Source organism: Gadus morhua, chromosome 15 (assembly GCF_902167405.1).
Source record: "Gadus morhua chromosome 15, gadMor3.0, whole genome shotgun sequence".
Taxonomy (NCBI): Eukaryota; Metazoa; Chordata; class Actinopteri; order Gadiformes; family Gadidae; genus Gadus; species Gadus morhua.
In genome coordinates, this window is record NC_044062.1 from 4,096,967 (window position 1) to 4,113,201 (window position 16,235).

Here is a 16,235-nt window from a genome sequence, read left to right on the forward strand (position 1 = left end):
CGCTCTCTCTGTGTCTGTTTGGCTTCCACTCTCTCATTCTTTCATTTACTCTCTTTATCTCTCGCTTTCCCTCCCTGTCGATGTATCTCTCTCTCTCTCTCTCTCTCTCACTCCCTCTGTATCTCCCTCACTCTCTTTCTGTATCTCTCGGTATATCTCTCTTTATCTCATTTCAGGGGATCCAAGGTCCTCAGGGCCCCATCGGACTTCCAGGACTGCAAGGGGAGCAAGTGAGGATCCTCTCCTTATCGGCTGCATGTCAAAACGTCTCTCCACGCTCCACCCTCTGCCTGCTGCCAGACCATCCCCGGCCAGATAAAGAACCCCACTGATAGGGAGAGGGCAGGGCAGGGCAGGAAGGCTTGGATCACTGAAAAGATGAACCGACGAATTACGTGACAGATAGTCAGAGAGAAGGGGGTAGAAATTAAGAACAGATTTTGCTGGAGGCGAAGATTAGAAAGGCCTGTATCGCTGGAAAGATACATGGATTAGGTAGAACAGATAGATAGAGAGAAGGGGATGAGATTAAGGAATGTATCAGGTGGAAAGATACAAACAAGGGCTGTAACATTCAAGATTGACTTTATTGTCCCCCAGAGGGGAACATTTGGCTTGCGATGACCCCCATAATGCAGCCGTGAAAGACAAAACTTACCTCATACCAAAATCCTACAACGATGTCTGTTAGGTAGATAGATGTTAGGTAGATATATGCTAGGTAGCATCTCTGGAGATGCGGCAGGTTGTCCAGCAACCTCCCCGCTCCCGACTTGAACGCAAGGCTCTAATTGTAAGGGACTTTGAGTGGCCACGGGTTCAAAAAGCTCCACGGTCTGTTTATAGCAGACAGGGGGGGGGGGCATGTATCACTGCAGAGGTACTTAAATGAAATAGAAAGGAAACGAAGGAGCGCATGAGTTTTGATTTGAGGGCAGGATTTGTATTGTTTGTATTCCTGTATAGTTTTTTTCACTTTCCCAGACGATCAGTAATCAAATTTAAGAATTAATTAGAGAGGAAGAGGGGAGCCATGTCTGAACGCTTTATTCCAGGAATGGTGTTTCGGAGGCTCAATCTGTTCCCCGCACCTGCCTCAGTAATGAGCATCTGTCTTTATTCAGACGCGGGCGGGGGGTGGGCAAAGGGGGAGATGCACTTCATAAATCCGGGGCTCAGGGAAATGATGTCGGAACACAACGCAGCCGACTGATGCAGCGAGATGGTGGAGGAGGAGGAGGAGGAGGAGGAGGAGGAGGAAGAGGAAGAGGAGTAGATGAAGGTCTGATGATAGCTGTGTCTCCCGCCCTTACTTCCTCACCCCCTCATCCCCTCACCCCCCTCACTCCCTCACCCCACTTCTGACAGGGCTCCAAAGGGCCGAGTGGCGGGTCTGGACGGACGGGCCCCAAAGGGGACAAGGTAAATCGATTTTTTGGAATCAATGTTTTGTTGTTGAGTACGTCGGGAACTCTGTTTGTTGGTGGAGCGACTTCTCTGCAGGTGCTCCGCCCTCACGTAGTCACGCCCCCTCTGTGTCCGAGGAACACTTTATTTGGACAGGCAATTCTTCTTTGTTCCCAATGCTGTGCCAAAATGTGTGCGTGTGGGTGTGTGTGGGTGTTTGTTTGTGTTCCCCTGTGTGTCTGTGTTTGTCCGTGTGTCTGTGTGTCTGTGTTTTTTCCGTGTGTACGTGTGTGTCCGTGTTTGTCCGTGTGTTTGTTTGTGTCCTTGTTTGTCCGTGTCTTAGTTTGTGACTGTGTTTGTCTGTGTGTCTGTGTGTCTTCCTTTGTCTGTGTGTGTCTGTGTGTGTCTGTGTGTCCGTGTGTGTGGTGCTTGGTGATGCTTCCCTGCCCGCTGGGGTCATTGGGGTGCCCCCCATCAAGGGAGCGCTCCAGCCGCCTCAAACCATCCACCTACCTGCCTCTTCATCCTCAATCTTCATACACCAGGTCGCCTCTCTAGAGATACAGATTGGCGCTTTCAGAATGTGAGATTGCAAACATTTGGATGGCATCATGAAAAAAGTTATGAATGTGCTAGCATATGGTTGCATATTAGTCGGGTACATTTGGTTGATTATTTTTCACTTTCGATTTGTACATTTGTACCATGGTATTTTCTTACTTTACTTCTTACATTATTATAAAAATCCCTTTGTTTCAATTTCTTTTATTCATATTTTTCCATAGAGTTTGGATTTGATTAGCATGGAAAGAGACAGCGTACGCCTGGAGGCCTGTGTTCTCCAGAGAGGTTCAGCGCCTCGTAATGAATTAGCAAGACCCCGTTTATGACGTTAGGTCCTGTCCAAATCCACAAGGCTACCAAATGCGACGTAACCGCTTGCACCCGTGTACGTGTGAAATGAATCCGGGGCAGGAAGACACCGGCCCCGGACGTCCTCCTCGCCTTCTCACCTTTTCCTCGTCTCCTTAGCGTCCTGTCTACCCCCACACGCACACACGCACACACAACTACTCCCACACATACACGTCTACAGCCACACACGCACTCGCACACATACACGTCTACACCCACACACATGGACACACACACACGCAAGCACACACACAGGTCTACACCCACACGCGCACAAACACACACGCACGCACACACACGTCAACCACACACCCACACACGTCTACCCCCACACGCACGCACACACACACGTCTACACCCACACACGCACACACATCTACCCCCACACGCACAAACACACACACACCCGCACACACACACGTCTACTCCCACACGCACAAACACACACGCACGCACACACACGTCTACACCCACATGCGCCCACACACACACACACACACACACCCACGTGCGCGCTCGATTAGCTGCGGTGGCATGACCAATCTGCCGTGCCATCTGTGCATGAAGGAGGGCGTGTGTCACCCGGGTTAGAGGCTCATCTGTCCGTGTGTCTGTCTGTCTCCTGCGTAGGGGAACACCGGAGGACCGATGGGCCCCCAGGGACTGACGGGACCCAAGGGCGAGCCCGGAGAGCCCGGCGCGGGGAACCTGGTGAGTAACGGCTGCAGAGTTTAGAACAATTATCCCCTATGATGTACCCCCCCCGCCCCCCCACCTCTCTCCACACACACACACACACACACACACACACACACACACGAGCACACCCGCCCGACACCTTGTTCCTCGGTGGCCCCCAGGAGCAGCAGTCAACATGGTTTCCTGAGCTCCAGGAAATGGATTGTGAGGGGAAGATGGCGAGTAGTAAACTAGAGACACCTTTCGCCCGCTGGCGGGAGGTCACACACACATAGACACACAAATAGACACGTACACACAAACACACATAGACACACGCATAGACACACACACACAAACACACATAGGCACACACATAGACACACACACACACACACACACACACACACACAGGCGCTCACAGGCATAGAAACACGCACACACAGACACACACATAGACAGGCATACACACACACATGCAATCATAGGCAATCACACACAGGCACACATGCAAACACACACATGCACAAGTAGGCACACACACACACACACACACACACACACACACACACACACACACACACACACACACACAGAAGAACACAAGCATACACACACACACAAACTCACTCCCTCATTAACTCACTCACTCCCTCACTCAGTGTCACACACAAACACATACCCATACCCACATTAACACACACACAAGGCACAGACAGGAGCTTGTGTAGAAACAGCTGGAGGAGACGCAGGAATGTGGAACAAGAGCAGCTCCTTCAGCTGCCTGCCGCTGCCAGGGCATTATGTAGATGTGATTCGCTGAGTAATCCACCAATAGGATGACCTAAGCCTGAGTAATGGTCTATTCACTCCCCATGTTAAGCTTGGGGTGTTGACTCTCTCTCTCTTTGTGTTTCCATGAACATGGCTTTACATGAAGCAGTGTTCATTACGTCATTGCCCAACACAGGGAGAGCATAGCGCTTTGCAGCCATGGTCACTGTGTTGATTGACACCACTTTGTCTGCTCAATCTGCACTACTCTTAAAGAGGGTTATTGTGTTTCCGTGTGTGTGAGTGTGTTTGTGCGTGTATGAGTGCTAAAATAAACATTATCCATGACAGCTGACTCAGTCATCAAGGAGGAGATAACGTGTTTCTGGCGCAGGGGGAAAAAGATTGCATTCAGGCACAAGTATTTAAGCTAAAACCCTTAATGTTCTCTATAGTGCTGGGAACATGAGAGCTGGGTACAGACAGACGGCAGCGGAACGCTTTTCGGCTCACTTGTGTGTATTTGTGTGTGTGTGTGTGTGTCTTTGTGAGTGAGAGAGAAGAAAAGAGACAATGAGAAAGAGGGAGCGAGAGAGAAAGAGTATGAGAGAAATAGAACGAGAAAGATGAGAGAGAGCGCCAGGGAGAGACAGAACGAGAACGATAGAGGGAGAGAGAAAGAGAGTGATGGAGAGAGAGAGAGAGAGAGAGAGAGAGAGGGAGAAAACGAGCAAGGAAGACAAAGAGAGAGAGCGAGAGAGAGAGAGAGAGAGAGAGGGAAACAAGAGTCCGTATTCAATGGGCTGTTGGAAACAGGCTAAGGCTTGCTGGCTGACAGGAGGTTGACAGACAGAAAAGCGTGAGCCGTAGAATGGAATTCCACCCATAAATCTAAAAAGAGAGTTCCTGGCAAAACTAGCACTTTTTTCTGTATACGGGGTGCTTCAGAGGAGAGGCAGATCAAAGTGGCGGGGGGGGGGGGGGGGGGGAGATAGGAGATTTCCCCCACACCCCGCAATGTCTTTCATATGTACAAGCGAGTGGAGAGACGAGAGAGGAAGTCACGACTCTAACAGAGGAGCCCGCTCCTCTCTTCCTCGGTGTGTTTAATGACTGCGGCTCTGCATCATCGATACACCTTGAAATGAACACTGTCACTTCCTCTCTTCATCTCGCCTCACTCTGTTGTTTCGTCTTGGGTTTTTCATTTTGCAAACAAGTACTGATACGTGCCTCAGCCGCTCCAGACATTGGCGTCGGTAATTACCACAAAGGGAAAGACACATTTATAATCTTCCGTGAGCTCCCTCTCCGAGATCCACCTGAACGTAGCTCGTTGTTACATAACGACCACCGTTGTTTCAGCAACTTTTTTGCCAATTTTTTTCAGTGAAAACTTCTAAAGTGCTGTGTCGCGTTGAATCTCAACCTTCCTCGCAGCTCATTTACATTGTGCAATCTAGGACGTGTAACACTAATACATGCTGACCAGGGAAATCAATGTCCTATCTGAAGTGTATAGTAAATACTGCTTACAGTATCTTTAATCCTTTCCAGGCCTTTCTGTGTAGCCTGCCGTTATTGTTTTGTTCTGCTCTCGACGGAGAACCTATCAAAGTGTCAGGGAGCCGATCGAACCAGTGGTGATACAGAGCAGTGCTCTGGTCGGATGAGCTGTGTGTTGGACCATGCTGGTTGCCTTGTTTAATGCTCTGCATTCACATGCTAGAAACACTGTTTTAATGTTATAGTGAATGGCTGTTAGGCTGAGGATGTGAACCAAGGCAATAAGCCGTTCAGGCCCCATACCTGCTACCTAATGACATCTTAATCACTATCTCTCTATCGATCCATCTATCGATTTATCTTTTTTAGCTATTTACCTATCTATCTATGTTTCGATCTTTCTATCTATTGATCTTTCTATTGATCGATCTATTGATCTGTCTATCTATTGACCTATCTATCTATCAATCTATCAATCTATCTAACGATCTTTCTTAATAGTATGTGCTAAAAGGTCAATATGAATTGGTCAAATCCTTTCTTTACTCTTTCTCTGCAGGGTGATTTGGCTGCTTCATCCAGAGGCTCTCGCGGTCCTAAGGTAGGATTCTTCTTCATAAGGATGTCAACTTTGTATTCAAATCATCTAAATTAACTGCATGTGACAACAGAATCACCCCAAGTCTTAACCGCCTGAAATGAACTGATCTTTTTGAGGTTTTCATAAAAATTAAAACAAGCCTTCCAGTTGCAACACGAAAGAACTTAATAAGAGCCTTGTTGTTCCACATGACAAGTATAAAGCCCATCCAATATGACATCCGCAGCAAAAGAAAAGAAAAGGAGGAGCGAATCTCGCTCATGCACTGACCCAGAATGTGCGTCTATAAGTTGTCTGGAAGCTATTAAAAACCCAAAAGTGGAAGGTGCATTCCGGCTCTGTTTTAATACTTAATGATAATGCGGTAATCTAGCTCTCGCCTCGGGTTCTACTCAGCGTTGGCTTCACTGCGCTCATTACCCCCCCCCCCCCCGCGCCCCATCCCAGTATTGTGGCGTGCTGTGTGTTCCCTGACAGGGGGAGAGAGGGAGTCCCGGGCCTGCCTGGAGACCACGGGGACAAGGGCGACCCTGGAGAGAGCATCCTCGGACCCTCTGTGAGTACCGCAGCATCAGTTTGGCTCACGCGTCGTAATGATATCGTCCTTCGACTAGTCCTGCCTTAATAACTCAAACAGGTTCATTTAGTCTAACTTGATAGATTACCTTGTATGTTTATGTAAACAGATTAGTATTCATTAGTTTGTCGATGACGTGTTTCGACTACTTCCTGAAGTCTTCTTCAGAAGCGTCAGCTGTTGCTGTGACGCACGTTCTGTCTTAAGCCCAAAGCACAAGGCTGTGTCAGGAACCGATGCAAATTAAGGCAAAACAAGGAATGGTTTGCGTCCAGAGAATATGAAACCGGCGGAAAACATTTCAGTTTCTGTTGGCTGTTGGCCATCCAAACAATACGATTCTATTTATTTGTTAGGCTCGTGGTACACACATAACCCTGAAGCTCTGTGTGCTTTGGGCTTTAGGAAGGATCCAGAGAAACCTGATGAAACAATCTGGTCTGCAGTAGTGCATTGGACTATTACCGACCACAACTGTTTGATGACAAAAGGAACCAGCACCAGAAAAGTGTGTGCTTTGCTGACTAAACATGAACGCGCGCTTCCTCCCATGTAGTCCGTCCTGCGGCATTCCCAGTCTCCAGGTGGAAGCGTGTGTGGTTGAGTTGTCTTTGATTTTGTGAAATTCAGGCCCTTGTCGGTATCAGGGAATCAATAGAGCACGAGGTGTCTAACACAATTCTTTTATTGGCTCCACGGAGCTCGGGGGGCCCCGACGATGTTAACAGAATCTGTGATGTGTTCTCAGGGGCCCATGGGACCTTCAGGAAACTCGGGAATTGAGGTATGTGAGCGGAAAAATAATAAAGTAGAAAAACCTGCAATGAAGCAATTATATGTTGGATCCATGACATGAAAAAAAACTAAAACGGGAATTCTGTATCAACCCAGGATGGAGGTTAATGAGATAGCGGCACCTTTGTTTTCTGATGTTCACCGTGCTCTGGGGGGGGGGGGGGGGGGGGGGGTACTGTAGAAAGCAGATCAATGGAATCAACGCGAGTATCTTAACCATGACTGGGATTGTATTTTAGGGCCCTCGAGGAATCCCGGGCTTACCGGGAGCCAGCGGTTCTCCAGGAAGAGAGGTGAGCAGTCTGAGCTGGGTTTCCACTGCCTCCCTCCCTATCTCCCCCCCTCCCTATCTCCCCCCCTGCCTCTCTACCTCCTATCCTCCCTCCCTCCATCCTTCCCTCCCTCCCTCCCTCCCTCCCACTCTCTCTCCCTCCCTCCCTCCCATCCTGTCTCCCGTCCTCACTCTTCATCAGAGTGACAGAGTGTCTCTGCAGCCGTGCGTGTCGACACATGTACGGCTCAAAGGACAGGTGCCAGGGTGGGTGAGAGGACGCGGCTGGGGTACGTTGGGAGAAGGGCCCCGTGACAGCGAGTCTCCCTGGGTTGTCATAGCCCAGGGCCTCCTTAACTGTACGTGTCATCTGCTTCCTCCTCTTTGAAAGGGCCCCCCTGGGAGGTCGGGTACCCCAGGTTCCCCCGGACCCCCCGGAGTCCCGGTGAGTAGGCCCCCGTCCCTAGAGGCTTATCGCCGCGTGCCAGGGTGGGGGCTTTTTTTTTCTCGGGGGGGGGTTTAAATGTAAATGTGTTCAACCAACGTGCGCAGGTAACCTTTATAACCACGTCAGCCGGCGGATTGAGCGCAAAGCGGGAATACTTAAGAGGCAATTATCCCGGGAGAACCGGCAATCACTGTTTTTAGAAAGGAACAGGTTTGTTCTATTTAGGACACACTTGCAACACATTGGGTCTATAATAAGCATGTGTGTGGAATGCTAATGCAAATCGATTGGACGACGTGCAAAATCCACACACACACATAATCAGTCACGCACGCTGTGTGGTTTTGAACATGCAAGGTGACTAGTCGGAGTCAGAACGTGGCACTGAGTGAAAACCTGGTGAATGTCAATTTTCATCCCCTATTGTGTGTTCGGTTTGTGAGTGCCACAGCGAAGCGCAGGGGAACTTGTTCGTAACTCATTTAAAGTTTTCTAAATGCAAAATGTGGAAACTTATTCTCCTATTTCTGGTCTTGCTCTCGTGCGAGTTGGAGGTGATAATGACTAAATGATAAAAAAACTACTATATGTATGTATATTAAATTGCAGTGATTCAAATGCTGAATGGAATTCTGACTTTTTAGCACTTGTCTGTATTAATTAAGCAGGTCTTTCTCTGAATAGATTTACATTATAAACCATCTAATACATGTCATGATCTTGGGGTTCAGCGTATTGTGGTACAAGTTAAAGACATTCTTAACGAGAAAGGTCAACTTGCAGCTCGTTAGAAATGTGTCCATAAGACGCACGTGTATTTATAGTTTTTTTCTTCTTCTTCTGACAGACTGCCTTACCAATTGTCGGAGATATGGGAGCCCTGCTAAAGGTAATATCGTTATCTCATTAATAAAAAAACAGTGGTGTTGCAGAAACAACGGCCTACCGAGAGGTGTTAGGTTTCAGAAGGAGACTAATGAATCAATCTGGTTTTTTTCTTGCTAAGTAGCTCCACACAAGTGATCTCATGGTTGGGGTTAGTGCTGCGATAAACCAAAAGCCCTTTAGTGCCTCCATCAGGGGTTTTGAAGAACTGTTTTCTGTTTGTATTTATATCTAAAAGCCAGTAAAATAGCCCCTTCACCAGAGGCCTGCTTACTGCCCTCTGAAAAATGAGGAGCGTTCATCACAGTCATATTGTACAACATAATTGCGGTAATTGCACGTTTGCGGTGAATTCTTAGCTTTCATAACTGATTTGATCGTAGATTGATGGAATTGGGTGTGTTTGTGGGGTGTGTGGGAAAGGGGGGGGGGGGGGAGGGGATCCATCGCACATCAATGCAATGTGAACTTCAAAGTATCTTTCTTTTTTTATGAAACATTTTTGCGCAAATCTGAAGACATCCAGTCAGACCACTGCAGACAAGTCTGTGAAGCGCTGTCTAGATGGCCCATCACACATAAACGACATGTCATTATATTCAAATGTTAAATATAATGACATAATTTAGCATTTAGCATTAAGACACAAAAATAATGGTTAGAATGAATGCCAGCTGTCAGCTGTATTGTGATGGTTTGTTGTTTGTTTGTGAGTTGGCATATACAATCAAAGTATACATTATTTGTTAGTATGCATGCTTAGCCTCTTAGCGATATGATGGATAATAATACCTAACCTTCCATGCTCTGCTCTTAATCCAATTGGTATAATGGGCTCACTATCATTAGCATTCATTTTGTTTAAAATGTTCCTACATCACTCATCAGTTTTGTCCTTCCCTGTGATTGCATCGGGTTATTAAGATCGCAACAACAAGCCTCAATAATTTCAAAGACTGGTTTAAATTATCCATCATAACACCACAGATTGTCTATTCCTAATAAGGTTGATGTAAATATTCATCAGGTTGATGCTGCGATAGCATAATAGCCATGAAGACAAAAAGGTATATTCTTTAGCCAGGATCGCTAATCGCTAGCGGTTTGGTGGCACACATAGGTCGGCTGTCACAGGGAGTAAACAAAGCCCAGCTGTGTTTAGTAGTTAAAAAGCAAATGATTTCAAATCAGTGCGAAAATTAAGACTGTCGTTTTGACAGCACTTAAAATTCATATCAATATTAATATTGATGAATATGCTAATCAGCATACTAGCCTCGGAAAAGAAGGCGTTTTAAGTCAATGTTCCCAAGAAATTATTTCCTTTTAGTAGGACCTTTGCTTCCTAAATGTGTCTTAAATTCGTGTTGAATTGGCTGAATAGAACCATGATAATAAATAACAACCGTATTTAATCACAGGTCCACCTCCTGGTGAAAGATGTTTTCTCCTGCTCTTACCCCCTGACAGGGCTAAATTATGAACGCCCCCAAATTAATGTTAGTGTTGTCCACAATCATCATTATTGTCTACGACTTGGTTGAAGTGACATCCTTCCCCCTTTTCAATATTCTGATGAGTTATTCTAGGTAGGAGAATTAAGTGGAATTTGAAATACTCTTCATAATTATTTTTTAAACAAGGTTTGACAATTAACCTTGAAAAACTTATTAGAATACATTTTCATGATTAAAACTAGGAAAAGTGTGATATTTATTAAAGGCATCATTCAATTGCATATACAGAACTATATTTGAGCAATCATTTGGTTTGATGGAAGTCAGAGTGACAAGGTGAATGGCAACCATCCCTACACCTTTCATTGTGTTATTTTATTAATATCCACGAATTGGCTTTAAACCTCTGCTGAAGGACCGCATGTTACACTAAAGGCACTCCCCACTTTTGGAACACACAGTACCTGCCCGTTATTCATTCTTCAAACCGCGTGAATTCTCGGAATTCTTAAAAGCCATAGACACCACTGATTTCTCCACAAAAGACTATGATTGAATCACCGTTTTGCTTGATTTAGTCAGTTGTCAGCACGTAATGTGTCCACTGTGATATTATTACCATTAAAAACATTTTTTAAAGCTGTTAGCAACGTTTATATTCTAACACCGGATATAAAACGAATAGTATATGGTGATTTATATTAAAACATGGTATCGACCGGTGAATCAAAGCACTGTCTGGAACAGATGGACGATGTTGTGATTTCTTCACCTAAATGTCACATGCGCTCGAGTTTGACAAAGTTCAGTCGCTCCCCTCTCGACGAAAGGTTTTACTCTCCGTTAGATGTGTCCATTTTTCAGCGCTGCAGACAGTAAGTCAAAACGGGGTCCGTCCCAGAGCAGTAGACGCTAAAGGTCCCCAACGCAGTGCAGCAGACTCCCTAGCCTCAGAGGAGATCTTGTATTTTCCCCACTGGTAACAACGCATGTGTCTAGTTTTAATGTGATGTCTTTGGTGTGTGTGCAGTCAGACTTGTTGTCTCCCTTGTTCTGTGCGGTACTGTACTGTCCAGTGTGAGCCAACATCACCAAAATGGATTCCAGGCGATCTGCGTCTTTTGGTGTCTCCGCCTTCACTCCCCTCTCTGTCTGTGCCCGTCTCTGGTAGAACGCCTGCAGTGTGTGCCAGACCAGGCTCCCCGGCCTGCCCGGGCAGAAGGGCGAGAAGGGCTCCCTAGGAGCCGCTGGAGTGCAGGGTGTGGAGGGCGAAAAGGCAAGCACTCGCTCGCCCGGTCCGCCGTCAGTGTCGATAGAAACCGCCACGATAACGCCTACGCCATCACTGGAAACTCAATGATCTGTGTGTTTATGTGTGTGTCTGTCTGTGTGTGTGTTTGTGTGTGTGTGTGTGTTGTGTGTGTGTGACTGTGTGTGTGTGTGTGTGTGTGTGTGTGTGACTGTGTGTGTGTTCCACGTGTCTTCCGGTCCAAATCAGGGCGACCAGGGAGTGAGGGGAGCCATGGGGAACCCGGGGAAGGAGGGACCGAAGGTAGGTGGCCGTTTGAACGACCGGTCGCAGGGTCTGCTTCTGCTCCCGCCGGGCCACCCTGCGCGTGGTCCAACGGTTCCCCGTGGAAACGTGCGAGATGTGTCCTTGGGAGGAATAGTTCCCCCCTCCGCGGTATCTTAACTGCATGTGCGGGGCGGGGCGGGGGGGGGGGGGGGGGGGGGGGGGCTGCGGAAGTGTGTTGCTATGGCAACACATTGTACCACGGTGAAATGGGCCATGGGAATTGCAAGTAATTTACTCCTTAAGAGGTGAACAGGGATTATGGAGTTTGGTTGGAACCAACCCCACACTTTGAGGCCATTAGAGACGGGGTGGAACCATTGACGGGCTGTGTTTTTCTTTTCTTGTTCTTGTTTCTTCCCTGTGATGGTGGCTCTTTGCGACAGGGGGTCAAAGGAGAGAGGGGCTTCCCGGGCCCCACGGGGGACAAAGGCGATGAGGTGAGTGGAACGCACCAAGACTGTTAGCATCAAAAACACAACGATGGTTAGTGGTGGGTTTAGCATATTGTATGGTATGAATAAACTTTATACAAATATAAACTTCTCTTGCGCGGTTGTTTAAAAGACATTTCTGTAGCCTGCTGTGCGCTTAGGGATATCAATGTAAGAAGACTGAATTATTTCAACAACTAACAACAATTGTGAAAGATAAAAGACACATTAATCAACATTATTCAAGAATCAAGGCTTGCATCATGAAAGGTCTTCAGAAAACAAACATTTCAAAGCTAAATTATGAATTAATTAATAATTTCATATAAAGAAACAACACAATAAACACCAATAAATTAACTGAAAATGTATGAATAGATACACAGCATCATTGAGCGCAATGTTTCATTAAGTTATTGCTAGCAGATGCTATCAGAGCCTCCATACACTTTGATTGATGTGAGGTTTGATTATTTTCCTTTCACATTTTTTCTCAAGACATTATTAGAAATACTACAACTAACCTTCTACTAGCTTCACATCACTTTAAATTCAGTAGAATTCCCTTAAATATAATGGAATGATGGATTTATAAAATTGCAGGTGCTTTTACCTCGTAACAATTGTGGACTCTTGGTAGGAAAGGTGAAGTTCAAACTTAAAGCCTCAGTTTGAAAAATGCACCAGTAATGTAAATTCATACAGAAAATGAAACATGAACAATTCATTATTTTCAGTGTTTTTTTTAACATCCTTTGACTCTCCGAATAAAGAATACTCCACTTCCTAAATGAGTGCAACAGACAGATAGGGAGAGAAATAAGCATTGTCCCAGTGAACCCCATTTCTACTCCTAAGAGGGCTTTTATGACTTTATATATTTGACGTCTTTCATACGTTTATTATATTATATTGTATTTTTCAGAAAAACAACATAAAAAAAAGAAACTTGAATGAACACAAACCATGATCGAACAATCACACTTATTATACATAAAAAAATATATAAAATATATAAATATACTATTTTGGTTCCTTCGCAAACCGAAAACTTTTATTTTGAAGTCCAAAGAGGCGTCCTAACCAATAGCCACAGAAGTGGGACCTGATCCAATTTGAAACTAAGCCGAAGCCCAATCTTAATCCAACTATCAACCATCAAATCCTGAATTATCGAATCACAACCTGAACTGTGTTCGTCTCGCCATCATACTCCATTTCACTTTCAAATCCATCCCATTAAAGGACGGCTTTGATGCTAGGCTCTTCACAAGCTGGGCTCTCCCTGTCCTATCACATTGTCCTTGCCGCGTGTTCCTAAATGTTTGCATAAGTGCGACTTCCAATTATTTCCCCAACAAACGTTGGTGACCGACACCAGATTCAAGAAGCTCATTTCCCGTTCCATGCGCCTCAGCTTTCCAAAGTAAACGGTACGGGGAAACCAACAGAAGGCCTGCTGTCTCAGCTGTTATTCAGCTGACAGGGAGATGGCCAGAATCCATCAGTAGCTAGTTCAGATCCTCCCTCAACATTATTGTCTTTGGTGGGGTGTGATGCAGCAACTGAGATGAGGTAGTTGTGAGTTCCAGACAAGCACCAACTGTTCACGCTTGTAATATATTTCCTCAGGGGTGTGACATAAACATCCCTCTCTTTTGCTAGTTTTTCTGTTTTACCCAGCCATGCATACTGAGCACTTGTTTGAGCAATATAGAGGAGATTGCAGTATTGCATCGGAGTAAACAAATACGCGAGTCCTTTCCTTAGTGTCCCGACCCCGTGGCTCCATCCCCTCACAAGATCCATTATAATCATGCAGATACGCCTTTAAAGTACTGCTCCGTACGTAGTTTACAGAGAGCCAGCGTTTTCCCACTTAAACTCAAGGCGTGGAACGGCCCGCGCGGGCTCTGGTGGCGGTCCTGTGGTCGTGACGTTTTATGTGACCCGCGTCAGTTCCATTAAACGGGCTGACTACAGGGGGCGGGGATGGGGGGGGGGCTTCGGTTCCCCTCCGGGTCGGAACCGCGGGAGCGTGTAATTCACGGGACACATGTCATATAATTTTACAACATGACGGCATGGGTGAGAGGGGGGGGGGGGGGGAGAGGGGGGGGGGGGGGATGAGCTCCGCGTCGGCAGGGACGAGTCACTCTGCGCGGCGCGTGTGTGTAGCGTGGCGGCTATATGACACATTGTCTCAGCAGCTCCCCCCCCGTGCTGTTGATTCATGGGGCCGCAGGGGGAGGGTGGCGGAGGGGCAACCACTCACAATTCATTGCTTCCCGGGTGACTGGTTCGGGGGGGCGACGGAGCCGGAGCTGGGAATGCCGATGATGTGGGGGTGGGGGGGGGGGGGGGGGGGGGGCAGGGGTGGACGTCTTCCTCTTCCCGGCTTATCGACTGTGGCCACCCACCCTTTGGACGGTCTGAGCTGCTGCTGAGCAGCCAGGCAGAGACAGGCACCCAGGGGTGTTCAACCCCTCTCGGCGCCGTCCCTCGCCGGGAGAGCAGTCGTATTGATCGCCACATCTGGCCAGCCTTCTTCCATTGCCAGGACCCATAATGCGTCTGGAGGCTGGCCAGCCATGCTGAAAGGCATTCTGGGAGGTCATCCGCAGTCACAGCGGCCCTGGGGTTTGATAACAGGCTGGGGGGGGGCAGGGGGGGGGGGGACAGCAATCTGTCGTCGGGCCGGGCCAATCATCTCTCAACCGGGGGATCGCGCATCCGAGTTCATGCTCGCGACCTTTGACCCCCGCGACCCGAGCACATAGTTCAATGGGGAGGGGAGGGTCAGACGCTGCGCTCCTGCTGGGCGTGGGTCGGCACCAGGACCCCGAGGCCAGCGTGATACGCCCGGAGGCAAACCCCCGAGCCTGTGAGGTCCACCGGTTCATATTCTGCGCGGCTTTGCCAAAGAAAAAACTGGAGCAGAAGAACTGGCGGTGCCCACTCATACACAGACAGGAGGCGGGCCGTTGGGCTGCCCGATGACGGTGGTTACAGAGGCATTACCAAGACACCATTATTATCCTCATTATAATGTCGTCATCATGAGCACTTCTCTGAGATTGCCGTACAAATCGCCTTACCCAGCCAGGGTGGGCCATGGGACATTACTGGGGGACCTTGATTCATTGATAACGTTTGCGTGATTACAAAACAGCCACACTTACAGCAGATGTTGATGGTATTCCAGGAAAAAACATCTTTCATCGTTTTTTGTGCGTAATCTCTTCCAGGGGACCCCCGGAGTACCAGGACTTCCAGGGGTGACAGGAAGAACGGGTTCCCCAGTAAGCAGCACCCCCCTCCCTGTCCACCCCCCAGACACACGCACAGAAACACAAACACACAAACACACAAACACAATCAATGCTCTTCATGATTACCGGCTATAATCGTTTTACAATGTGTTTGTGACTCTTCCTTGGTCTTCTAATTACAGGGGATTATGGGCCGGTCTGGTCCCGTGGGTCAAAGTGGATCTAAAGGGGACAAGGTAGTTCCTTGTATTCTTTGTTCTCCATCCCATACATGCAATGGATTGATGAGCCCATTATATGTTTGCCAATAACGTCCCATGGGCTAATGTACCCAGCAAAAAAGGCTAAACTGGGTTAATATGTAAACAATGAGCCATTGTCTCCATATTAAATGTTTTATTGGAAAGGTTGTTAATTGTTCTGTTAAGGGCTTTCTGCAGTCATTTAGCTGACCGCAGTAAAAGAAAATGCTCTATGATATAATCCTCTTTTTTATCCTTTTCTTTTACAGCAGGGATCAAATCTTTAAATCATACTTAGTGTGCATCACTGCCTGATAACGCAGATCTATCTGTGGGCTCGGCTGTGATTAAGAATCTCTGTGCACCAATGGTCTTTAATGGTGTGTGTGTGTGTGTGTGT

General features: G+C 47.2%; 1 protein-coding gene across 3 annotated transcripts in view; it reads left to right on the forward strand.

Moving 5' to 3' along the window:
- The first annotated feature begins 1,368 nt into the window (after positions 1-1,368).
- The window catches only part of LOC115559612 (collagen alpha-1(XIX) chain), a 38,932-nt gene continuing 24,065 nt past the window's right edge, over positions 1,369-16,235 (forward strand). For all 3 annotated transcript variants that reach the window (XM_030378567.1, XM_030378569.1, XM_030378568.1), the window contains exons 1-13: positions 1,369-1,422; positions 2,953-3,033; positions 5,840-5,881; positions 6,359-6,437; positions 7,207-7,242; positions 7,493-7,546; positions 7,916-7,969; positions 8,820-8,861; positions 11,486-11,590; positions 11,813-11,866; positions 12,274-12,327; positions 15,570-15,623; positions 15,776-15,829. In XM_030378567.1, coding sequence (XP_030234427.1) covers positions 7,213-7,242; positions 7,493-7,546; positions 7,916-7,969; positions 8,820-8,861; positions 11,486-11,590; positions 11,813-11,866; positions 12,274-12,327; positions 15,570-15,623; positions 15,776-15,829 — 501 coding nt within the window. In that variant the 5' untranslated portion in view covers positions 1,369-1,422; positions 2,953-3,033; positions 5,840-5,881; positions 6,359-6,437; positions 7,207-7,212. The remainder of the gene's footprint in view (positions 1,423-2,952; positions 3,034-5,839; positions 5,882-6,358; positions 6,438-7,206; positions 7,243-7,492; positions 7,547-7,915; positions 7,970-8,819; positions 8,862-11,485; positions 11,591-11,812; positions 11,867-12,273; positions 12,328-15,569; positions 15,624-15,775; positions 15,830-16,235) is intronic.